General features: G+C 34.7%; 1 protein-coding gene and 1 pseudogene across 1 annotated transcript in view; one reads left to right on the forward strand and one right to left on the reverse strand.

Annotated features, from left to right (window-relative positions):
- Positions 1-374: 374 nt before the first annotated feature.
- The window catches only part of Garin2 (golgi associated RAB2 interactor family member 2), a 31,471-nt gene continuing 6,017 nt past the window's right edge, over positions 375-25,828 (reverse strand). Inside the window, 3 exon segments of the mRNA XM_076848317.1 lie at positions 375-399; positions 4,061-4,089; positions 23,624-23,857. Of these exon segments, the coding sequence (XP_076704432.1) occupies positions 392-399; positions 4,061-4,089; positions 23,624-23,857 (271 nt within the window). The 3' untranslated portion in view covers positions 375-391.
- On the forward strand, positions 5,455-13,137 carry LOC143393472 (X-ray repair cross-complementing protein 6 pseudogene; annotated as a pseudogene).

The raw sequence follows: 25,828 nt of genomic DNA on the forward strand, positions 1-25,828 counted from the left end.
TTTGGAAAGAGCATGAGGAAGCAAAGAAGTATAGGTGTGTAAATGAGAAGAATCATTATGGCAGCAGCAGGCAATTCTCTTCCAGTGTGTCTCACCAAAGCTCCCCCTTTTCTTCCTCAGGCTGATATTACCTTTTGACCCATGATGGATTCTAAGACAGAAACCATTAAAAACCCCTCAACATTGTATTCTACCTCTTTTATAAGATTCACTTTTTTTCACCACTACTATTAAAAGATTCCATTTATTAATAGCTTTTTCTGAAAGCATCATATCTATCATTTGAATCTATAGAAACTCATAATTTTAAAAAGTTACTTACCTTTAGTTTTCTTACACATTTTTTTTGGTCAACTTTGCCTCTTTCTGTTTTACTCTCCTTTCCTCACATCTATTCCCCTGAGAAAGGGGGAGACAGGTGAGGCACAGGGTTGAGGAAATTAGAAGTGGATTTGATATGAGAGGATAGAGGTGGAGGGAAAATGGGTTAAAAAGTGGGGGAAAGTAGAAGAGATCATTAGAGAAGAAGTGAGAAAGAAAAAGGCCAAAAGCAGGAGAGAAAAAGGCACAGAAGGAGAAAGAACTTAATTTGGGTCTTAAATTCAAATTATGTTCTAACCACCTCACCTCATCAAAAATGCCTTAATTCTTTCCAGTGGTGTTCACTGTTAGATTTCACAAACCTGTTTCCTTTTAGGGGCATCCTTCCCTTTTTATTTTTAGCCCAGACTTCATAAACAGGGAATGAACCTGACTGTTTAGGATTCCAAGGAATATGATTTGTAATATTTAAGAGGAAAGTAGAAAAGAGATAGGGGTGGGAAGGAACTCTCAATATGTCATAAGTGTTTTTCCTCTCTCTATATTTTGTCTCATTTCTTTCCATCTTGGAAAAATACCATGGAAGCACAGATAAGCCTATCATTTGGGCTCACTGTAAAGAAATCAGAAAAGCTAACGAGAATAAAGATTAGACAAACAAGAAATTAAAAGTTAAGAAAGGGGAGAGATGGACTTCGATCTAGAGAGACAAGTTTAGCTTGGGACCTATCATGTAGGTACATAGGCATGTCATAAAGATGGTGTATTGGAAGTATCATTTTACCCAAAAATCTCATGCTGCAGGGATTAAAAGTAAAATTCTCTCAAACTGCTGAGTGGTGTGAGAGATCATTGTCCCTAACTAGCATTGAATGCCAATCAGATGAGCGTAATACTACCAGAAATTTACTATTTTGGGGAGAAATTATTATTCTGGTTTCTAGCTAAAATAGAAATTGGAATTACAGACTCATTTTTAGTCTACACTTAGACTAAATTTAATGGAAAAAAATATTAAGATTTGGCTTTTGCGGGAAATAAAGTAGTGTTAAGGGTAAGAGTGTATGAATGGGGAAAAATGAATAAGAGGAGGGTGAAAAGGGGGAAAGAAATACTAATCAGGGGGAAAACTGAAAAACTATACAAGCCTAAGGAAAAAATGGGAAGATTGGGAGAGAGAAATGAAAGGAAATGAAAAAGTACATGAAAGAAAACAAACATGGAAAATAGTTAATACTTTGTGGAAAACTGTGTTGCCAATTTTGTATATTGTACTATCCTTGTTATTTAACAAACTCAAAGTGAACTTTGCTGCTCATTCATTGTATTTTTGCTTAGCTCCTGATTTCCAGAGCCCCATTTTAAGCTGCCTGCTAGATTTTAAAAGATGGGCCACCAAGACCACAAACATTTCAGCTTAAAATATTATATATTATAACTGCCCCAAAGGCCTTGAGACTACTCATGCCCTCCTAGTCCCAGCCCCTGAACCATGTGCACGCACATTTTATGGTTAGAGAAACGAGGGTCAGAAAAATTAAATATTCACGTAACAGAGGAGATACAGTTAGATCTAAACCTGGGGTTTTTGATCCTAACTTCAGTGTTCAGTAGCTGATTTCTTCATCCTTTCCAACCTTCCGCTAATTCCTTTCCACACCTCATTTTATGGACTTACTCCTCCTTGTCATGTTGTCTCCCAAACCATCATCCTCAGTATTTTTTTTCCTTGTTCTCACAGGCTGGCTGTGAGTAGCTTGTTGACTGTGTATTTTTGTCCTTATTTTCATTCTGACAGCTCCTTACATGGTCAAGACTTTGTTACCCTTCACCTGGACTATTATAATAGCTTCCTAACTGGTCTCTACTTCTGGGCCTCCTCTGTCTTATATTGCAGTCAGCATATCGTCCTAAACATGACACCAGTTTTGTCATTTTCCTATATTTTAGCAGCACCTCTTTAGCTACCTAACAGTTGTATACAAATTTCTCAGCAAATATTATATATCTGGCTCCTGCCTTGCTTTCCAACTGCATGTCTCACTACTCCTAAATGGAACTGAACTGCCTTGCATTCTCCTATTGTTTTGATGTAGCTCACATCATTCTCTATCCAGGGTATCCTCATTTCTCCTTTCCTAACTCAAAACTGCCTCCTTTACAGTTTTGCATGATTTATTCTCCTGAGCTAAAAATATTCTCCACTTTCAAAGTAGAGAATAATAACATTCTGAATTATGTTATTTGTACATGTTATAAGGCCAGGTAACCTGTCCTGTTATTTTTTAATCTCTCCCAGAGCCTACACCAAAGACTCTTCCTGCCTCATATGTAATATAGTCAGGCACCAAATGCTTGTTCAATTGAACAAAATTGAGTTTGTGGAAGAAGAGAATGAAAGAATTAGTCACATACAGAATAAAGTATCAATGTCCTATGTTAATTTTACATTTCCAAAGTCAAATAAATGAATGCCTCAGAATGTATGTAAAATGTACTAATTAGGTAACAATGTTATTTATAAAACTGCCAAATAAAATATTTGCCTGTACTAGACATCTCTGAAGTTTCTAAAAATTATCTTGATTTCTTTACAAAATACAATTTGTAGTAGAAATTGAAAGATGAAAATTCTATAAACCGCAAAGGAAATTTTGTATTTTTCTTATAAATGTCAGTAGCATTTTCCTACCAAGTTCTCAGGTTCAAACCTATAATTGGAACATAGGCCTCATATTACCATGATGTTATCCAGTACTTTTGGACACTAATACCCAAAAGGAAAGCCAATAATCATTTTTTCTTTATTTTTTTTGTAGGACTCATAAATGTGACTACAAATGCTTTCAAAGTATTCAAGCTTTTTGAATTTTTTTTTTCTCTCTTCACTCAAGCCAAGTTAAATGTTACTGTTTCTTGTACAATATTTGTATGTATGTGTGGTACTGGGGATTGAACCCAGAAGTATTCTGAGCTATACCTCCCCTTTTATTTAATCTTTTTATTTTGAGGCAGAGTCTCACTAGGTTGCTTAGGGCCTTGCCAAATTGACCAGGCTGGCCTTGAACTTGTGATCTTCCTGCCTCAGACTCTAACGTGGTTGTATTATAGCCATTCACTACAGTACCTGGCCCTATACTACTATTTTATATGCACAACTTAAGCTGAGGCCTATTCCATCTCCCTAGTTAAAAAGAAACTTGGAAGTGGGTCAGTAGCCAGCAAATGGAGGGATACCCATGTATGTCCATAAGATAACCTTCATGTGATAAATTTGTTATTCCAAGTTATCTTATTAGACAAGGGATTTTATAAAGAAGAAACTGCTTCTCCCCAGAAAATGAAATAGTATCATCTAACAGTGAGTGAGAGACTAAAGATATAAGCAGGAAGAAACGAGGAGCTAAATGATTTAGATTTACCAAAAATTTAGTTGTGCACAATCCCCCTTATAGTTTGGATTCTTCCTGCTGAGTTAGTCTTGGATTAGTTCATGCCTGATGGGTTATTAAATTCAGGTAATTGGAAAACCAAATGCTACCAGCACAGAAAAAGAAATGGGAAGCAATGCCTGGCCACTTGAAAAATAGTCTGAGGATAGGCTTTGAGGAAAAGTTTCTAAATGTAGGGCTCTCAGAATGGATTCTTTTCCTCTTAACTACTCTACTATTCAAGAACCAGAGGCAACTCCCAGACACCAAACATCACAATGAAATATGTGATGGAATTTGTTCCATACCTGAAGGATGTGAATGAGTTCTCATGCTCCTGTAAAAATAAACAGCACATTTCAAAAGTTTTCCATCATAACCACAAATATTTAGAAAAGAATTATTAGGTATGAGATAACTAGTCATTCTCTAAATGCTTTGTGGGTAGTAATGAACCATGTTTGGCAAGCTGAGGCTGTTATTGATTACAATGTTAGATAAAATTATTTATTTACCTATTATCCAACCTGTAAAAGCTATAAAAGCAAATTTTATGTAATAACATATAATTTTTTATTGCATTTATTTCCAGTCACTCAGTGAGGTTGCTGGCATCCCCAGTCCTGCTGCCTGTTAGTCCTTCCTTCTGGGCAGAGACAGATTCTAATTGCTGCTACTCAGGAGAGTAAATAAATAAATCAGTTTTATTGGTAATATAAGGTCTTATAGAAACCTTGGAGTAAATTCTGGATTGGATGGTTTGAGAAGTCACCAATCTGCTAGCTTCTTCACCAACCTCTCGCTAGGGGTAACAACAATTGGGAATCTTGTAGGCAAAGAACATACCTTTATGTATACTTATTAATATTTCTTATGGCTTATTGGATTAAACAGGAAATTAGTGGTCAGTTTTTCAGATAATTTAACTTTCAGAAATGTCTTTGGATAAAGAAACTTCTTTTTCAGTACCCCTGATTTATTAAAAAAAAAAAAAGTAGCAATAGTTAAAATACTTATTTTCTTAACTTCATTGGCATGCTAAAATATAAACCTAAGTCATTTAATTTTCTTTTCTTTCCCCCTTGGATTTTTTTATTAGAGTTTTATGGTTATACAAGTCATTTAACTTTCAACATTTTCTTGCTTATTTGCCAGACTGTCAATAAATATTTTTGACACATAATCCCTAATTATGATCCACTTTAAGGAGTCAGGCAAATACATCCAGTTCAAGTTCTAAAATTAGTCTTTCAGGAAGTAAATTTAAAATAGTAATTTTCTGAAAGATTCAAGATGGCAGACTAGAGGAAGGCTACATTCCTAGTTGCTCCATGGCTCAGGATTCAAGAAGCAGGAGTAGTGTACTTCTGTGCAAGGTGGGTAAAGTAGGGATTTCACTAAAACTCATATTGAACAGACAGGGTGTCTTAGAGATTCAGAAATTTGGGTACATTAAACAAAGAAAGACTACATTGGAGCCAAGCTGTTTGCCACAGCAGTGGTAGTGGCATTGGTTCAGCACAGAGGGAAGGGGAACACAGAGAAACACAATAGACAAATTTAATTTGGAAAAACCGGAGATCAGAAAAGCAGCCTGCCCTTAGCTAATGCATAGGCTGTACTGTGCACTGGTGCTTGAAAAGTGGCCTGTGTTTCCCAGCTGGGCATTCAGAGCTGAGGTGAGAGCTATCCTGAGGCAGCCATGCTGCAGCTGCTGCCAGGGGAGCTGGCAGATCTGAGTAAACATGGTTACACTGTCTTAGCAAGCACCTTCCACCTTCTGTATAGCCTGGGGTGTACTTAGCAGAATGGGAGCAAAACAGGCACAGAGAATATTTTACCCAGGGGGATGCAAGTTGGAAAAGTGAAGGGGAGCCCAACTCACTTCCCCTTTGAGTCTGGTGGCTCGCATGACTAGCTGAAGTGGTCAGGAATCTGAATGGGCAGATATGAATATACTCACAAACTAAGCCTGGGAAGCCTGGAAAGACTGTGTTTGTGGCCAGCAGAGTGGGTGAAGGATTGGCTCCTTTAATCCATAAGAACAATTTTTGAGAGGCTCCTGAGATGCACACTCCCAGCAGAGATAATTGCCAGGCCCTAGGGGTATGTTGATCTAATCTCTCCAAAGCAGAAACCACCCAGCAAAGCCACTGAGGCCTGATTAGATCTAAGCCTCACCTGCTGGAACTCCACTCAAAACTCTGCAGCAGCAACCCCAGCCCTGGAGTGCATTGACCTGGTCTGTATCGATAAAACTCCAACTGACAGTACTTCCAACTGACAGTACTTCCCTTCCCATTCTATCTCATAGCAGGGAGAAGAGAAGCTGAGAATTATTTGAACCAGTTTCATTCTTAGACTATTCCAACTGGTAGTTTGGTGAACAACACAAAAAGAGGAAAGGGTTAACAACCCCCAGCCCTTGCTCTCATTTACAGTACATAGCCAAAAGAAATGAAAAGAAAGACGGTTGGGCATAGATAGTATCTATTCTCATTGACTATTTTGATCACCTCAGTGGAAATAATTCATTAATTTTTCACTAAAATTTTGTTTTGTTTTGTTTTTGGTTTTGTGTGCATTTGCTATGCTGATTGGTTCATGTACATATATACATATTTGTTTCTTTTTTTCTCATTTGTAGCATTTTTAAAATATAGTTATTTTTCCTTATCTTGTCTTTTGAGGGTTAGGGATTTTGATTAGTATATTTTGATTAGTATATTTGATTAGTATATTTGTTTTATTTTATATTGTTTTTCATTTGTAAATTTCTCTTGTTTCTCTTTCTCTCTTCTGCTAACAGCCAAATTCTATTGTTCTCTCCTTTATACCTCTTTACTATGTTATTTCTATTTCTTCTTCTCCTTCCTTACAACCATCACATATTATATCTTTTCTGCATTCTCCTTGTTCACTTTTTGAAATTATGAACTTTTCCCTACCTTTCTATCACATTTCCTTTTATCTTAATTAACTGCATTCTTACAGTCTTTTAGCACTAATTGACTTATATATAAACTGCTGTCCCCACCATTAATACTGATGGATGACATAGTTGACACTTCTTGTTTGTTTTAATGCTAGACATAGTTAATAGTTACTTATTGGTTTTGCTGTTGGCAATTTCTGACCCTACAATTTCTGTTTTTTTTTTTTGCAATTAACATTGTAGATGTCATAGTTTTCACTTTTTGAAATTATGAACTTTTCCCTACCTTTCTATCACATTTTCTTTTATCTTAATTAGCTGCATTCTTACAGTCTTTTAGCACTAATTGACTTATATATAAACTGCTGTCCCCACCATTAATACATGTGGATGACATAGTTGACACTTGTTGTTTGTTTTAATGCTAGACATAGTTAATAGTTACTTATTGGTTTTGCTGTTGGCAATTTCTGACCCTACAATTTCTGGGTTTTTTTTTTTTTTTTTGCAATTAACATTGTAGATGTCATAGTAGGAACCAAGAACAACTTAGTTTAATGCTTTGTGTTGGTTGTTATTGTTATTTGTGTTGGTTGTTATTGCTATTGTTTGTTTACCCTTATTCTGTGAAGTGCTGGGAACCTACAGTTCATTAGGTAGAAACTTTGCTGCTGAACTAAACTTTACGAAAGACCCAGTGCACCTTGCTCCAAACACTATACTTTAATATAAGTATATTATGTTAAGCTTCCACTATACTTTAATATAAGAAATAGATAAAAACTCAAGCTAATGACCAGGCCCCCAGAAACAACTAGGGGTAGGACCCCAGGTAATACATATGGATATCCATTGCTATAGCAAAAACAGAGAGAAATAACACAAAAGCTGTTGAACACCTACAAGGGGTCTCAATCCAGATCACTCTAGGACATTTTATCAAGTGAAGACTGTGTCGTACAAAGGTCCATATATAGAATGGAAGAGAAATTCCTTTCAACAAAGGCATAAAATCTACCATATAAATTTAAGAAATATGAAAAAACAAGCTAGCACAATGCCTCCTAAAGTTCAAATATATCAGCAAATAACCCCAAAGTATTGAAGTGGATTAAATATCAGATAAGGAATTCAAAAGAATCATTATAAAAATGATGAATAAATTCCAAGAGAACACAGAAAAATAACTGAATGAATTAATGAATTAAGTACAGAATATGAATGAGAAATTCAATAAGGAGATAGAAATAGTGAAAAAGAACCAAAAAGAAATCTTGGAAATGAATGATACAGTAAATCAAATAAAATGTCTGGTTGAAAGTCTCTGATAGAGTAGACCATGCTGAAGACAGAATCTCAGAGCTGGAAGACAAAGTGGTTATCCTTGTATATTCAGGCAGTACTAAAGGGAAAAAAAGTAATCAGGATCAGAATATAAAAGAAATCTGGGACAACATGAAGAGACCAAATTTAAGAATTACTGGAATTAAGGAGGGCCGTGAGATATAGGCTAATGGAATGAGTAAACTCTCCAGGGAAATAATAACAAAAAAATTTCCAAACCTTGAGAATAAGATAGACATCCAGATACAGGAGGCATTCAGAATCCCAAGTAGACAAGACCAAAAAAGAACCTCTCCATGACACATTATAATTAAAATGCCTAACATATAAAGAAGGATAGAATTTTAAAAGCCTCGAGAGAAAAACATCAAATCACATTTAGAGGAAAGCCAATAAGAATCACTTCTGATTTCTCTGCACAAATTGTACAAGCTAGGAGGGCTTGGAACAATATATTCCAAGTCCTGAAAGAAAATAACCCTCAACACCAAGAATGCTATATCCAGCAAAGGTATCATTCAAAATTCTTCAATATTTCAATTGAAATAAAAACCTTCCATGATAAGTCAAAACTAAAAGAATTCATGACTACTAAACTAGCACTACAGAACTTACTTAAATACCACACATAGAAGAAATAAAAAACAAACCTCAAAGTTCACAAAAGAACAAATCTAATTTGAAGAGTAGCTAAGCTAATGATAAACAGGACCAAATTAAACATAATACTGATGCAATACGATAAATAAATCAAATGGCAGTAATTGAAAGGTTAATAAAATAGGTACTTGTCACTCCGTTTTTCTGTATGCTTAACAAAACACTGTTGAAATCTTAAGAACTGTTTGCTAATCTTGTTCCCAAAATGTGCTGTCCCCAACTGCGAACTGTTTGCTAATCTTGTTCCCAGAATGTGCTGTCCCCAACTGCCAAACTGCAAAATGTAACTTCTCTCCCTGCCCTCTCCAAGAAAAGTATATAAGCTCTGCTTAAGCTGTTCTCAGGGCTCTCTCTCTTTCTCTTTGCTCTACTCAAGTGAGCTCTGAGCCCCAGCATGCTGGTCAATAAACCCTTTGCCGTTGCATGAGATAGTCTCTTGGTGGTCTCTTCCTCCGACGCTCCCCTGACCTTTACATAATTAATAAATATTTCTCTATAATAACATTGAATGTAAGTGGCCTCATCTCTCCAATAAAAAGATGTAGGCTGACAAAATGAATTAATAAAACAAGATCCAACTATATGCTGTTTGCAAGAGATGCACCTTTTAAAGGCAAAGACAGCTACAGGCTGAAAGTGAAAGAATGAAAATTGATATATAATGTAAAAGGAGCCTCCAAACAAGCAGGATTAGCTACTCTCATATCTGACAAAGATTTTATACCAAAATTAATCAGAAGAAACAAAGAAGGTCACTTCATACTGGTAAAGGGAACAATCAAGGAGATATAACAGGGCTGAGGATATAGCTCAGTTGGTAGAGTGCTTGCCTTGCATGCTTAGGCTCAGGTTTCAATCCCCAACACTACCAAAAAAAAAAAAAAAGAAGAAGAAGAAGAAGATATAAAAATAATGATTTTTTTTTGCCCAAAATGTGTGTATAACTTATTACATAAGATATACTACCCAAATTGAAGTCCTGGATAGACCCCAGTACATAATACTTTGCGATTTCAACACACTTCTCTCACCATTAGGTAGGTCATACAGACATAAACTTAGTAAAGACTCATTGGACCTGAAAAATATTATAAGTCAAATAAACCTAACAGACATTGATAGAATATTTCATCCAACAACAGCTGAATACACTTTCTTCTCAGAGGCTCATGGAAACTTCTCCAAAATAGACCTTAAGAGTTGCCACCAAACTACTCTTAGCAAATACAAAATATTGACATAATTCCTTCTCTCTCTCTTTCTCTCTGGTACTAGGGAGTGAATCAGGTGTACTCAACAGCTGAGTCATATCCCTAGCCCTATTTTGTATTTTATTTAGAGACAGGGTCTCACTGAGTTGCTTAGCACCTCGCCGTTGCTTAGGATAGCTCTGAACTCAAGAATCTCCTGTTTCAGCCTCCCAAGCTTCTTTTCTCTATTATTAGATCATAATGGAATGAAATTAGAAATCAACATAACCAAACCCTGCAGAAACTATAAAAACACAGGAAAATTGAACAATAGTCTTTTGAATAATTTAAAGGATGATAGAAGAAATCGATGGACAAATTAAAAAATTCTTAAGACTCAAATGAGAATGGTGGTATAACATACCAGAACCTCTGGGACATTGTAAAGGCAGTTCTAAGAGGAAAGTATATAGCTATGAGTGCCTACATAAGAAAATCAGAAAGATCCCCAATAAACAACCTAATGGGACACCTCAAGTCCCTTGAAAAAGAACAAATTAATTCCAAAACCAGTAGAAGGGAGGAAATAGTTAAGATCAGTCCCCAAATCAATGTATTTGAGAATAAAAAACATTACAAAGGATTGATGAAATAAAGAGTTCATTGTTTGAAAAGGTAAATAAGATTGATAATCCCTTAGCCAAACTAACCAAAGGAAAAAAGGAGGAAAAACCAAAATAATAAAATTAGAGATGAAAAAGAAGAAATCACCATAGGCATCTCAGAAACCCAGGAGATCATTAGGAACTATTTTGAAAATGTATATTCCAATAAATTGGAAAATGTAAAAGAAATGAAGACATTTTTGACACATACAATGTGCCAAAATTGAGTCAAGAAGACACAGAAAACAAAGATCAATGACATGTAATGAAATAGAAGCAGTAATAAAAAGTCTTCTGACAAAAAAAAAAAACAAGCCTAAGACCAGTTGAATTCTACCTGACTTTCAAAGATGAACTAATTAATATCACATTCGTTAAACTATTCCATGAAACAGAAAGGGATGGAACATTTCCAAATTCATTCTACGAAGCCAATATCATGTTTATACCCCAAACCAGAGAAGGATACCTTAAGGAAAGAAAACTACAGACCAATATCCCTGCTGAACTTAGATGCAAAAATATTTAATAAGATATTAGCAAATTATGTTCAATAACATATTAAGAAGATTGTATTCTATGATCAAGTTGGTTTTATTCCAGATATGCAAGGATGGTTTAATATATGCAAATTAATAAATATAAATTCATCACATTAACAGAATTAAGGACAAAAATCATTTAGTAATCTCAATAGATGCAGAGAATGCCTTCAATAAAATTCAGCACCCATTCATGATAAAAATATGGAAAAAACTAGAGATTAAAAGGAACCTACATTGAAAAACTCAAAGCAAGTCTCATAGCAATGGGTAAAACTGAAAGCATTACCTTTGAAATCTGGGACAAGACAAGGATGTCTACTCTTACCACTCCTATTTAATATAGTGTTAGAAATTCTAGCCAGAGCAATTAGGCAAGAGAAAGAAATAAAATGGATGAAATATAGGAAAGGAAGAAGTAAAATTATCACTGTTTGCAGATGACATGATCCTATACCTAGAAGATTAAAAAAAAAACTCCACCAAAAGAATTAATAAATTTGCCAGAGCTAATAAATTTGGCAAAGAAGCACATTACAAAATCAACGTACAAAAATCAATAGCTTTTTTATTTAACCACAAGAAATCTGCTGAGAAAGAAATCAGGAAAACAATTCCATTCACAATAACCTCAAAAAGCAAAAGCAAAACCTAGGAATAATTCTAACCATAGAGGTGAAAAGGTGAGAAAACAAAAGAAACAAAAAAGAAATTCTATGATGAAAACTATAGAGCACTGAAGAAAGAAATTGGAGAAGACTTCAGAGGATGGACAAACGTCTCATGTTCATGAATAGGCAGAATTAATATTATTAAACTGGCCATACTACAAAACACAATATATAGATTCAATGCAATCCCTATCAAAATATCAATGGCATTCTTCACAGAACTAGAGAAGACAGCAAAGATATCATCAGCAGAGCAGAGGATGAGAATCTCGGAGTTCACTTTGAGGAATCAAGCAAGCTGGAACACCTATTGAGGAAGGTTTGCCTCAAGGAGCCCAGGAAGCGAGTACTGTCCAGATTCAAGTTTAAGTTCAACAATGGTATAGCGCTCTCTGTAGGCATTTATAACTTGGTCCAGAAGGCTAGCAGGCCTTTTCCAATGACCTCCAGGGAAACAAATGAACCAGGAAAAACTAAGACTCGACATTTGATGTAAATATAGGCAAAAGATACTTCAGATCTATGGGAGTTTTCAGATTTTACTAGAGAAAGAGGAAATGGAGGAGTTGAAGCAGTTTGATGAACCAGGTTTCATTTTCCTTGACTTTAAGCCCTTGCTCATGCTGAAGAAGCACCATTAACCTGAGACCTTCCCTGTTCCTTTACCCTGAGGAGACCCTGGTAAGTGGGAGCTCAACCCTGTTTAGTGCTCTGCTCACCAAGTGTCTGGAGAAGGCAGTCAAAGCAGTATGCAGATACTCATTCCACGAGAACATCCTCCCTTATTTTGTGGCTTTGGTGCCACAGGAAGAAGAGCTGGATAACCAGAAAATTCCGGTGACCCCTCCAAGCTTCCTACCCCTATGCTGGGATAAATAGAAACTGCCTCTTACTAAAAAAGTCATGGCCAACCCTGAACAGATAGCCAAGATGAAAGCCATTGTTAAAAAGGTGTGCTTCAAATACAGAAGTCACAGCTTTGAGAATCCAGTGCTGCAGTACCACTTTAGAAATCTGGAGGCCTTAGCTTTGGATCTGATAGAGCCTAAACAAGCAATAGATCTGACATTGCCCAAGGTTGAAGCAATGAATAAAAGACTGGGCTCTCTGGTAGATGAGTTTAAAGGAACTTGTCTACCCCACCAAATTACAATCCTGAGGGCAAAGTTAGTAAGTGAAACCAAGATGATGGAGGTTCTGGAAGCTAAAGGCTCAAAGTAGAGGTCTATGAAGAGGAAATGAAGGCCCACATTGTCAAGGTCATGCTGTCAAACTCACTGTGCTCATGAGAAAGAGGCCTACAGGTGTACAGGCTGAAGGGGGGCTGAAGAAGCGGGAGTTGCTGGCCACCCTCACTAAGCATTTTCAGAAGGACTGACTGGTGACCACACATCCTTGCTGACGCCAGGTTGCCTCATTTTTATTCTCAACAAAACGTGTTTTTCCTGAGATGGGAAGAGCTTCTTTCAGAAGCTGAAGGACTTTACATTTGAAACTTGTTGGCACAGAGACTGCACAGCTCTCCCACTTGGCCTATGCCTTACTCTATGTGAATAAAGAACCCCAACTTTGTACTAAAATATAAAAAAAAAAAGTTCAAAAAATAAAAAAAGTTCAAAAGGCCCGTGTCTTACTCTATGTGAATAAAGAACTCCAACTTTGTACTAAAAAATTAAAAACAGGAGATCAGTAGAGAAAAGGGATCAGGGCTGGGAGGAAGGGAGGGAGAGTGTTGGGGAGTGGTATTGGCCAAATTATATTGTTATATTGTGTGCATGCATGAATATGTAACAAGTCCCATCAATCTGTACAACTCTAATGCTCCAATAAAAAATGTAGAAAAAAATATAGTAGTAATTTTCTGAAGAGTTAGTAAATAAGAATTCATATGGCCTGTACCAAAATTGATCTGTTGATTTGAATGAGACTGATAATAAAAGTTTTTAAGAGACTAAAGATATAAATTAAGTATATCTTTAATAAATAGGTGCAAGTTAAAATAAAGCCTGCTATTATTCTATTATTAACAGTCATGGTAGCACTATTGTCAAGGCATAAGAAGGAATATACATTCTTCATAGAGTAAATACTTCATTTCTAAAAGACCTAAACTGACAATATTGAAAAGTTTAAATCTCCATCTTTTTTATCTTTCATTCATAATTAACATTCTTAAGTTAGACTCCAGCTAGTCATTATGTTCCTAATACAAATAGGCAATAAAAAAGAATTCATGATTGATTACATTGAACTTAACAGGGTTACTTAGAATGAAAATTTGTTTTTGTTTTATTTTGTTTTTCTTCATCTGTTTATTTCTCCCAAGTGAAGTCAGTAGATTAATGGCACAGGAAGCCCAGGGATGAAGCCTTGAAGAATTTAAGATTAGTTAAATAGTAAGTTCCTTTATATCTTTTTTAAATTATTCTTTTGGTTGTTAATGGATCTTTATTTATTTATGTATATGTGGTGCTGAGAATTGAACCCTGTGCTTCACACTAGCTAGGCAAGCGCTCTACCACTGAGGTATGCCCCTAGCCCAAGATCCTTTATATCTTTAAACTTCTATAATTTTTTCATTTGTATAGGGGTTCATTTTATAATTTCTAATAGTGATCATAACATGAAACTAAAAAACTTAGCACCTGCAGAACATTTTTTATCCTAAAAATGTGTTATCTTCGTAATTTTAAATATTTTAAAGAGCAGTTAAAAGTTAGCTTAATGATGAGGAGGGCTTTTTAGAGTAATAAATTATTCTCTGCAAAGATATAATACTGGTTACCTATTATGCATTTGTCAAAATTCACTAAACTGTACAACACAAAGCATGAACCTTAGTGTAAACTATGGAGTATAGTTAATAATAACATATCAGTATATCATATATAAGATATATAGGAGAAACTGTGGGGGTGAGGAGAGGAGGTGGCGGTGAGATGGAACTCTATCTCCCATCTGCCCAATTAGTCTGTAAATCTAAAACTGTAATAAAAAGTAAAGTTTGTAAATTCCTTAAATGTTTTTTAAAAGGCATCAAATATTAATCTAATGGTTTCAAGGAATTCGTTATGTACAAAAGGGCAAGGAGGAAGCTGAAATGATTTAAGTAGTTAACCTTATAATATTTTGATTCATGGTGTGTTTCTTTTTTCTTTTTTTAAAGAGAGAGAGAGAGAGAGAGAAAAGAGAGAGAGAGAGAGAGAGAGAGAGAGAGAGGGAGGGAGAATTTTAATATTTATTTTTTAGTTTTTCGGCAGACACAACATCTTTGTTTGTATGTGGTGCTGAGGATTGAACCTGGGCCGCACGCATGTCAGGTGAGCGCGCTACCGCTTGAGCCACATCCCCAGCCCCCCATGGTATGTTTCTTAAGTATTAGACAATAGCTAGGGACACTGTATTTAAGATATGAGAACAAAATAAAACAGGAGGACATCAGAATGATTTGACTTGATCAATAATTATTTAGGGGAAATTGCTAAGTTAGATGAATTGATTTTATCTTGCTCCTATCCCCCGTTTTAAAATAAATCATAGGCTTTTCTATTAAACCTGTATTTCTGCATAGTAGTGAAAGGAATATTCCCCACTGAGTGGCACATTTTTATGTCCCTCTGCATCTAACAATTCTGTCTCCCCTCTCTATTTCTGATAGCTTCTCTCTCTTTTTCTCCCTTCGTTATTCTCCTTTCTTTCCTTTTTTTTTTAATCTTGGTCTTTCTTTCTCTGTAACACATTAGACTTTCCAGTACTCCTTCTGGTCATTGTTTAGTTTCAGTGAAATAATTCAGTGGTTACAATCAAGAAATAATAGGTCAGTGTTCTGGGTGAAATTTGTATCTATTTTAGCTACTCTGTGCCTCCAATAGGAAGTAGGGTGACACATACATATACAGTCATGTTCTGTTGTTTATTAATATATATATCTATATTTTTATCTATACCTATATATTAGCTCCTAGTCATATAAGAAAGATTCCTGAAAAAGACTCCTTTGAGTTTGAGGGTTCTTTTTATGACCTTAAAGGGAAATCCTTATTTTGACTCTGAGCCTATAGGAGAGAGAGTATCCTGGCTCAACCCCACTTTGTACATAGTACTGGCTCCTCAATCAGGCAATGAATGTTCCCCCAAACTGGGCATGCATTAGAATCACTTGGAGATCAATTAAAACACAGAATGCTATGTCCCTTCCTCAGATTTTATGATTCAATAAGATAGGCCTAAGAATTTAAATCTCTTAACAAGTTCCTAGACACTCCTGTTATTGCTGTCGCTGGTCTAGCAGCCACACTTCGAGAACACTGGCATGAGAACCCTAGATATTAAATGATGTTTCACCCGAGCAGATAATCAGGATCCAACACATTGGATGTCTTGACACATGGACCTAGAGGCTCTAGAATTAGGGGAAATGTGTTAAGGATACAACATAAACATTACTCTGATTTCAAGGTTTGTGGCTCTCCTAAGGATCACTCATGTTCCTTTGCTTTCCTTGACCCCTACAACTTTGCTAGGAAAGATTAAAAAGAAAACCAGTTTTGAGTAATTAATCCTTAATCAATTAAGATATTTTAAGGTAGCTATTTTTTTGCCAGAATAGCCTACTTTCTTTAATCTACATGAATGTAAATGAATTATTAGTGACAATAGTGATCATCTAATATATCCCAACTTCTTTATATACTTCTATCACTCTACTTTTTATAACCCTACAATATGCCTACTATTTCCATACCACCACACTCCTTTTTAAGGAATCCTTCAGAATACACTTAGATTTAACATTAAGCTTACATTCTATCATTTGTTTAAGCAGTAGATATTCCCAGTGATTAAAATTATATAGTAATTAGAAACACAAAAGGATCTAGATACCTCAAAGGAGAATGTCTAAAGTCTATCCAGGATAAACAACTTAATGTTCATTTCTGAGATATTTCCAGGGACAGATTCCATAACCTATAGAGACCAGCCCTGTTATTTGTTTTTTTTTTTAGTACTAGGGATTTAATTTAGAGCCTTGCACATGGTAGTCAAGTACTCTACCACTAAGCTACATCCCCAGTCCTTTAAAATTTTTATTTATTTATTTAAATCTTGAGACAAATTCTTGCTAAATTGCAGGTGGCCTGAATTTTTAATCCTCCTACCTTAGTCTTACAAGTAGCTGGGATTACGGTTTGTGACACCTTGCCTGGTTCAGGTCTGTTGTTTATTGGTATCAAACCCATGATATGTACTTATTTTTATTTTATTTATTTTTTGTGGTACTAGGGACTGAAACAAGGGGTGCTTTATCACTGACCTAATCTCTAAATTTTTATTTTTATTTTGAGACAGAGTCTTGCTAAATTGCCAAGGCTGGCCTTGAATTTGTGATCTTCCTGCTTCAGCCTCTTGAGTAGTTGGGCTTATAGGTGTGTGCCACTGTGCCTGGCTTTGTTTTTGTTATTTTTAACTGACCTGTTACTGCTGTTACTTTACTCCATAATAATTTTTGTTCCTTTGTGTTTAAACTAATTTTTATTTTAAATCTACTTTTTAAATTTAGCCCTCTGGTAGACTTTATCATGTATTAGAATAACGACATTTTCACTTACTAAATTAACATTCTCCTATCACCTCAATTTTTTTGCTGCATTAAAAATATTTAATGAGAAAAAACTTTTTAGTTTAAGTAAGTCCCATTTGTTGATTCTTGTTATTAACTCTTGTGCTATGGGTGTCCTATTAAGGAATTTGGAGCCCGACTCCACAATATGTAGATCAGAGCCAACTTTTTCTTCTATCAAATGCAGAGTCTCTGACTTGATATCAAGCTCCTTGATCCATTTTGAGTTAAAGCTGGGAATGGAACCACCATTTGACCCAGCTATTGCCCTTCTTGGACTATTCCCTGAAGACCTTAAAAGAGCCTACTACAGGGATACTGCCACATCGATGTTCATAGCAGCACAATTCACAATAGCTAGACTGTGGAACCAACCCAGACGCCCTTCAATAGATTAATGAATTAAAAAAAAGTGGCATTTATACACAATGGAGTACTACGCAGCACTAAAAAAAATGACAAAATCATGGAATTTGCAGGGAAATGGATGGCACTAGAGCAGATTATGCTAAGTGAAGCTAGCCAATCCCTAAAAAACAAATGCCAAATGTCTTCTTTGATATAATGAGAGCAACCAAGAACAGAGCAGAGAGGAAGAGCAGGAGGAAAAGATTAACATTAAACAGAGACACGAGGTGGGAGGGAAAGGGAGAGAAAAGGGAAATTGCATGGGAAATGGAAGGAGACCCTCATTGTTATACAAAATTACATATAAGAGGTTGTGAGGGGAATGGGAAAAAAAACAAGGAGAGAAATGAATTATAGTAGAGAGAGAAGATGGGAGGGGAGGGGAGGGGAGGGGTGATAGTAGAGGATAGGAAAGGTAGCAGAATACATCAGTTACTAATATGGCATTATGTAAAAATGTGGATGTGTAACTGATGTGATTCTGCAATCTGTATTTGGGGTAAAAATGGGAGTTCATAACCCACTTGAATCTAATGTATGAAATATGATATGTCAAGAGCTTTGTAATGTTTTGAACAACCAATAAAAAAAATGCTCTATGGAAAAAAATATTTAATGAGTTTTGTGCCCTTCAATTTCTTCCCTAGGTTCAGTTTATTGGGTAGTATAATAGAAAAATTATTTTAGAGGTATTGCATAATGTAGAACCATTTTTTTGTACTCTATTCAATGTGAGTCAAATCTACATTAGATTTTTTTTGCTAAGTCTAATCTAGAATTTGAACCAACCAACCTTCCTTCCCTCCTGCCTTCCTTCTTAACCTACCTACCTTCTTTCCTTTCTTCTTCCCTTCCTCTCTCTCTCTCTCCTTCCTCTATCCATATTTTATATATATATACACACATTCATATGTGTATATATAATAACATTTATATATACATATATCGAATTTATATATATACACACATATATAGAATTTATATATATACATATGTAGAATGTATACATATACATATATATAGAATTTATATATACATATATAGAGAGAATTTATATATAGAGAGAATTTTTATATACATATATAGAATTTACATATATAGAATTTATATAGAGAGAATTTATATATATAAATTTAAATCAAATATATATAAATTTTTATATATAAATTTATATATATATATATATATAAATTTATATACTTAAATTTAAAGCAATTACCATGAGCCTGACATGTGTTTTAATTCCTAACATAGTTCTATATGGTTGACATTCCCATTTTACAAACGAGAAATCTAAAACCTAAAGAAGATCACAGAGCTAGTAAGAGAGGAGTCAAGATTTGAACAGAGATCTAACTGCAAAGCTCATCCTTAGTTGCTGTGTTAAATTTCTCCTAATTAAGGCATCAATCTTCTTTTTAAACTGTATATGTAATCAATTACATAATAAAACTTTAATAGAAACATCTATCAATAGCTACAATAAATATCAATTCCTCAATCATCAGCTATGCTCAAACTGTGGTTTCTTCCCATCCCATAGTAGAAATAAATATCATTGTATATACATTTTTGGAATTTTATTTTTCTAGCTTATAAGTCCCTATTAATTATGTAGCCCTTTTTCATTGAAATTCTATTGCTTTTCCTAATGAGAATCTGCTGTTTCACTAAATCCTGGTTAGCCATTCTTCCACTATTGGTCATTTGGATGACTTATAGGCTTAAACTATAAAACACTATGTTCAGGACTGGGGTTGTGGCTCAGTGGTAGAGCACTTGCCTAGCACTGCATAAAGATGAATAAATAAAATAAGGGTATTGTGCCCATCTACAACTAAAAAAAGTTTTTAAAAAACCACTATGTTCAAATAAGTTACTTTCTCCCTTGACTTATTTCTTTAACATGTATTTCTGTAAGTCAAGGGGTATAACCATTTGTAGCATTGAGTTTCCAAGTCACTCTGTAGAAAGCCCTCTACTATTTACGGTGACATCATAAATGTTATGGACAGCTAGTAAAGTGCCAACTGGTAACTGCTTTACTTGTATTGTATTTCTTTACTATTAATGAAGTTGATGACTCTTCAAGTATTTGTCTTCTGGTATTTTCTTTCTTTTTTTAATTTTTATTTTGGTTATAGATGGACACATACTATTATTTATTAATTTTTATATGATGCTGAGGATCGAACCCAGTGCCTCACACATGCCAGGCAAGCGCTTTACTACTAAGCCACAACCCCAGCCCCTATTTTTTTTTTTTTTTTTTTTTGGTACTAGGGATTGAACTCAGGGGCACTTGGCCAGTAAGCCACATCCCCCGCCCTGTTTTGTATTTTATTTAGAGACAGGGTCTCAGTGAGCTGTTAAGCACCTTGCTTGCTGAGGCTGGCTTTGAACTTGAGATTCTCCTGTCTCAGTCTCCCGAGTTGCTGGGATTACAGGTGTGCGCCATTGTACCCAGCCTGGTGTATTTTCTATTCCTGTTCTTAAACCATTTGTTAATTGGATAGTTTACAAATTCCTATCAGCCATTTAAGTATAAAGATAATCTATTCTGGGCTGGGGATGTGGCTCAAGCGGTAGCGCGCTCGCCTGGCACGCGTGCGGCCCGGGTTCGATCCTAAGCACCACATACAAACAAAGATGTTGTGTACGCCGAGACTAAAAAATAAATATTAAAAAAATTCTCTCTCTCTCTCTCTCTCACTCTCTCTTTAAAAAAAAAGATAATCTATTCTTTTTCCATTCTGTTGTTATGCATTTATTTAAAATTGTTTATTTGGCTGATACTTATACTTGTTATGCAGCTTGGAACTCAGTTCCCCCAGAGCTCCCATTTCCTCAGCTTTCTGCTCAAAAGTCCCTTCCTCAGAGAGCATGCCCATGACTACCTGTGTAAAATATCCCTCTACTTTTCTCAAATCACTCTTTTTTCTAAGTTTTAAATCACAGTTCATTCCAGTTTGCATATATATCTTATTTGTTTATGATCTCCCTACTAGAATAAAACATTTCATGAGACAGGGGCATGATTATTTTTATAGTCTATCTCCAGTGCCTAGCACATAGGAGGAATTTAATAAATATTATTGAGGGAATGACTCCAACTTGGCCATTGAAAATTATTTTTATTGCTTCTGTGGACAAGAAATGAACTTCCCTCTGTAACAAAGGCAATGATAATATTGCATTTTTTCCATCTTATTTTAATTATTTATTTACTCTTTTCTTATCTGAAATTTTTTGGTTGTACAGTGTAAATCTTTGGCTAACATCTTTCTTTTTGTATATTGTCTGATCTCATCGATTCAAATCTATTTTTGTATCTTTATTTCTATATTCTAAACTTTGTACTGGTAATTATTTTTAATAGGGTGCCGGGGATTGAACCCAGAGCTTTGAGCATGCTAACCATGTGCTCTATCTACTGAGCTGCACCTCTGGCCCCTGTCTTAGAATTCTGATAGCTTTAATTATGACATGCCTTAAGATGTTATGGGACCCAGTGCCCTGAAGACATTTTCTTTTCTTTTTAGTTTTTGGTTCTGGGGATTTAACTCAGAAGGGCTTTTACCACTGAGTCACATCCCCAGCCCTTTTTACTTTTTATTTTGAGACAACTTGTCTTCCTAAGTTGCTTAGGTCCAGGCTAAATTGCTGAGGCTGGCTTTGAATTTGAGATGCTCCTGAGTCACTAAGCGTACAGGTGTGTGCCACTGTACTTGGCTCCTGAAGACACTTTCCATCCCAACTGTTTCTTTGAGACTCATACCCCTATCTTTTCCATTTATTTTTAATTATTTTGTTTTGGTACTGGAGTTTTATCCCAGGGGTGCTTAACCAATGAGCTATATCCCTAGCCTTTTTTTCTTTCTTTCTTTTTTGAGACAAGGTCTCACTAAGTTGCTAGGTCTCACTGAATGGCTGAGTCTGGACTTGAACTTGAGATCCTCCTTTCTTTGCCTCCTGAGTTGCTAGGATACAGGCAAGTACCACCATGCCCAGTTTTTTAATAATTTTATAATTTCCTTGAAATATCCTATTGAGATGTTCACTGGTTTTATATTAAATACATAAATCAGTTGAGGATATCTTCTCAACTTTGCTGTTTTATTAAACTTACTGACCCATAAGGAAAGCCTCTTTTCTTTTTTCAAGTTGTACTTTATTTCTACCATGTAAGTTTTATGTTTTTAAAATCAGTTATCTTATTACCACACTTGATTTTTGTTGCTGTTGCTATTAAAAATGCATTCTTTTTTCAGTATTCTTTATGTTTATTAATTTAAAAAAATTGAGAGGTGGGTGTAATGATGTGCACCCTACTATCAACTACTCAGGAAGCCGAGGCAGGAGGATTGTAAATTCAACGTCAGCCTGGGCAACTCAGTGAGACCCTGTTTCAAAATAAAAAACAAAAAGAACTAGAGATGTAGCTCAGTGGTAGAGTGCCCCTAGGTTTGTTTTTTAATCCTGCAAAACACAAATAAACAAAATATATATAAATTTGTTACATGTGTTTAAATTATCATAACTTTTCTATTCTTTTGTATTTATATGATTAATATTAATAATTTCCTTAATTTTACAATAAGCTTGTTGTGTTTTGCCTGTTGAGATTCTAAGAATTTAGTATTTATTGTAGACTAAACTAGAATTTTCTTTTTTGTGTTGTCTTTGCCTGGCTTTATAATCCAAATAGATTATTTGCTTCATGAAATTGTGAAAACAAAACAGAATATTTTTTCTATATTTCTATATTAAAACAAAACAGTACATAAAATAGAGACAAGTCTTAGAGTATCTAAAAAACTGTTCTGGAAAAGTCAAAACTGTCTTTTACTTAAATGAGAGCTTTTTGATATTTTTTTTTTCTATTTCTTCAGTTTTCAATTTCTGGTTGCATTAATTTTGCTTTTTTTCTTTTACATTTTTAACCTTATTTAGCATTTTCAAGTTATTGAAACAAAACTGTATTTGACCTTTCTCAATAATGTTTTACCATTCTTCTTGATATAACATCTTTTACATTTTTCAATTTTACTTTAAAAACAAAATAGCCAACCCAATGGTTTGTCAGTTTTGTCCAGTTTTGTTTTGTTGCTCTTCTTGAAGAATCAACCAATCTTTTTAGCACTTCAAATTATTTTAAAATTTTCTAGTTAATTAATTTTTAATGTTAATTTATTCTGTTTTCCCCTGTTATATATATATATATATATATATATATATATATATATATATATATTTTTTTTTTTTTTTTTTTTACATTCCTCATTTCATTCTTACTAATAGGGGTCTTGCTTTGTGGCCCAGGCTAGTTTTGTTTTGTTTGTTTGGTTTTTTTTTTTTTTTGCATTCAAGTTTGCAATAAAGCTATTGAAATTATGAAAATAGTTTTTTGAATTTTCATTAGTGCAAATGTCACTCATTAGATAAATATAAGAAATACATAGAGGCTATGTAGAGAAGAAGATATAGAGAAGTATAAAGATAAAAGAAAACATACCCACACAAGCCCTCCAGAACTCAACGTCCTGGCTTCAAAATGTGAACACTGTGATTCTCTTATATTTTGTAAACACAAAATGGACAATAGGCCAATAGCCATAATACTGAGTGGTGTAAGAAGCTGGTTTAAAAATAAAAATTATCCAAGGTTGAATCAAGGTTGTGGGTAGTTAAGAGTTGACTATATCATTGGGCAATTACACTGTTATCTGTCTCTGAGAATCTTCAGAGACAAATGGCTCAATTATAAGGACTTTAAAGCACCTATTTATATTGCTTTACATCTTAGAAACCCCCACAACATTTTCTTGCCCCATACCTGGAATCTACTGCCTTGAGAGCTGTGTTTTTTAAATCAGTTGTCTTTTCTTCAGAGGTTTTGTCACTCGTTTCTTTTGATATGTTTGCCTCACTTCTTGCTGCACTCAAAGTAGTATGAAAACACCTTTCACCTTGGAAAGTAAGTGTTATGTCTGAGATGGTGACACGTTTTGAGGATTCTTTGAATTCACTCTTACTTTTTGTATCTCGTAGACATCCAGGCTTCATAGTGCTTTCTACTTTTTCCTTTGAAAATGACAAAGCAATAGCAAGTCAGGTAATAGAAGAGTGTGATATAGAAATAGATAATTTATGGAGCAGTATCTAGTACAGTAATCATTTCATTCACATTTCCTGAGTGTGCACAGGTGTTGGAGGCAGGCAGTGTGGGAACCATGGCCTGCCCCACTGCAGCCTCATTTTGTGATGTGCACCAATGTCACCTCACATAAAACAAGTAGCACTTATAATTACAGCATTTCTTGTCTGCGAATTGTGGGGGCAAGGAATGTTTTCTGAAAATGTTAGTCTCCTAGTCTACGAGCAACAAAGATATGATAGAGGCTTGGAGTTCATAATACTAGTCTTTGATTTTCAAAAGATTTAAAGCCTGTACCTAAAATCTAATACCCTAAAATCTCTCCCCATTCTTCTAATTTCCTGGAATCTGTTACTGTGCCACTTCTTAGTCACTTACTGATCACAGCAGAATCTCTCATTCAGGCTGGTGAACCCCAAAGCTTGTGTTAACATTCCTCACATCTGTACCTTCTTCCTCCCATTGCCCCTACCTGGTCCATTACCTCTATTATATTTCCTTAAAAATAATGTAGTAATCTGGATCTGGGGTTGTGGCTCAGTGGTAGAGTGCTCAGCACTACCTAAAAAAATTAATAAATAAAAATAAAGGTATTAAAAATAGTGTGATAATCTTATTTTAAAAGATAACACTTTCCTTTTTTCCCTGAAAATTAAAGCTATTTATATTATAGAATACTTGGAAAATCCTCTAAGGAATAAAGTGAAAGGTAGAAATTATTCCTTGCATGAAGCCACTGTCCAAAAAAAGCCATTCCTCTGGCACAATTAATTCCCATCTCTTTGTTCATTTATTTATTTTTTATTATATCTGCTTTGACATTGTTTTGAAGTTGCTGCCTACATTTTTTCACCTAATAAGCATTTTCCTCCTGTCATTAATAATTGTGTAAAAACATTTGATTTTTTCATAATTAAAAATAATTTATCTTTATTATAGGAAACAGAGAATCCAAAACAGTATAAACAAGACATAAGTGGCCCATAGTCCTATAATCTAAAGATTAACTGCTATTCACAATATATATATATATATATATATATATATATATATATATATTTATTTATTTATTTATGTGTGTGTGTGTAAATGTATTTTTACATCCCAGAGAACATATTATTCATTTTTCACTCAAATTTATATCATATACACTTTTCCAGGTTAAGAAACATTCTTAAATAATTTTAATAACTACAAAATAGTAATTCATTTAACAAAGTTTTACTCAGTGCCTATGATATTATCAGGCACTATGGTAGCTCCTGAACAAGATAAATATGACATCTGCCCTTCATAAGCTCAAATTTGTTTAGCTATTCCTAAGTAGATATTTAGGTTGCGTCCGTGCTTTCATTATTATAAGCATGGGAAGCATAAGATATGATTAATGTGTGGGTGTGCGTGTGCGTGTGTGTGCGCAACCAGAACCTTGTGAGTGCTAAGTATGTTCTACCACTGAGATGCACTCACAGCCTATAACTAACATCTTTGTAATTAAATCTTCATTTCTGTCAAAGGGTACAAATATTTTTAAGGTTCTTGACTCAGAATTATTTCAAGAAAACTGACCCAATTCTCATTTATACTATAAATCTCTACAAATTCCCAGTTGACTACACTTTTGCTAATATTGATAGTGTTTATTCTTTTAATTTTTAACTTTTTTGCAGTGCAGATTGAACCCAGGGCCTTGAACATGTCAGGCAAACACTCTACCTTAAGTACACTTACAGCTTTTTTTTTGAGATGGGATCTCACTAAGTTGCCCAAACTGGTCTCAAACTTGAGATCCTCTGCCTGCCTCAGCCTCCAAAACAGCTGGAATTACAAGCATGTGTCCCTGAGTCCAGTTCTGTGTCTGTTCTTTTTTTTCTTTTTTATTTT

Source organism: Callospermophilus lateralis, chromosome 3 (genome assembly GCF_048772815.1).
Source record: "Callospermophilus lateralis isolate mCalLat2 chromosome 3, mCalLat2.hap1, whole genome shotgun sequence".
Classification (NCBI taxonomy): domain Eukaryota; kingdom Metazoa; phylum Chordata; class Mammalia; order Rodentia; family Sciuridae; genus Callospermophilus; species Callospermophilus lateralis.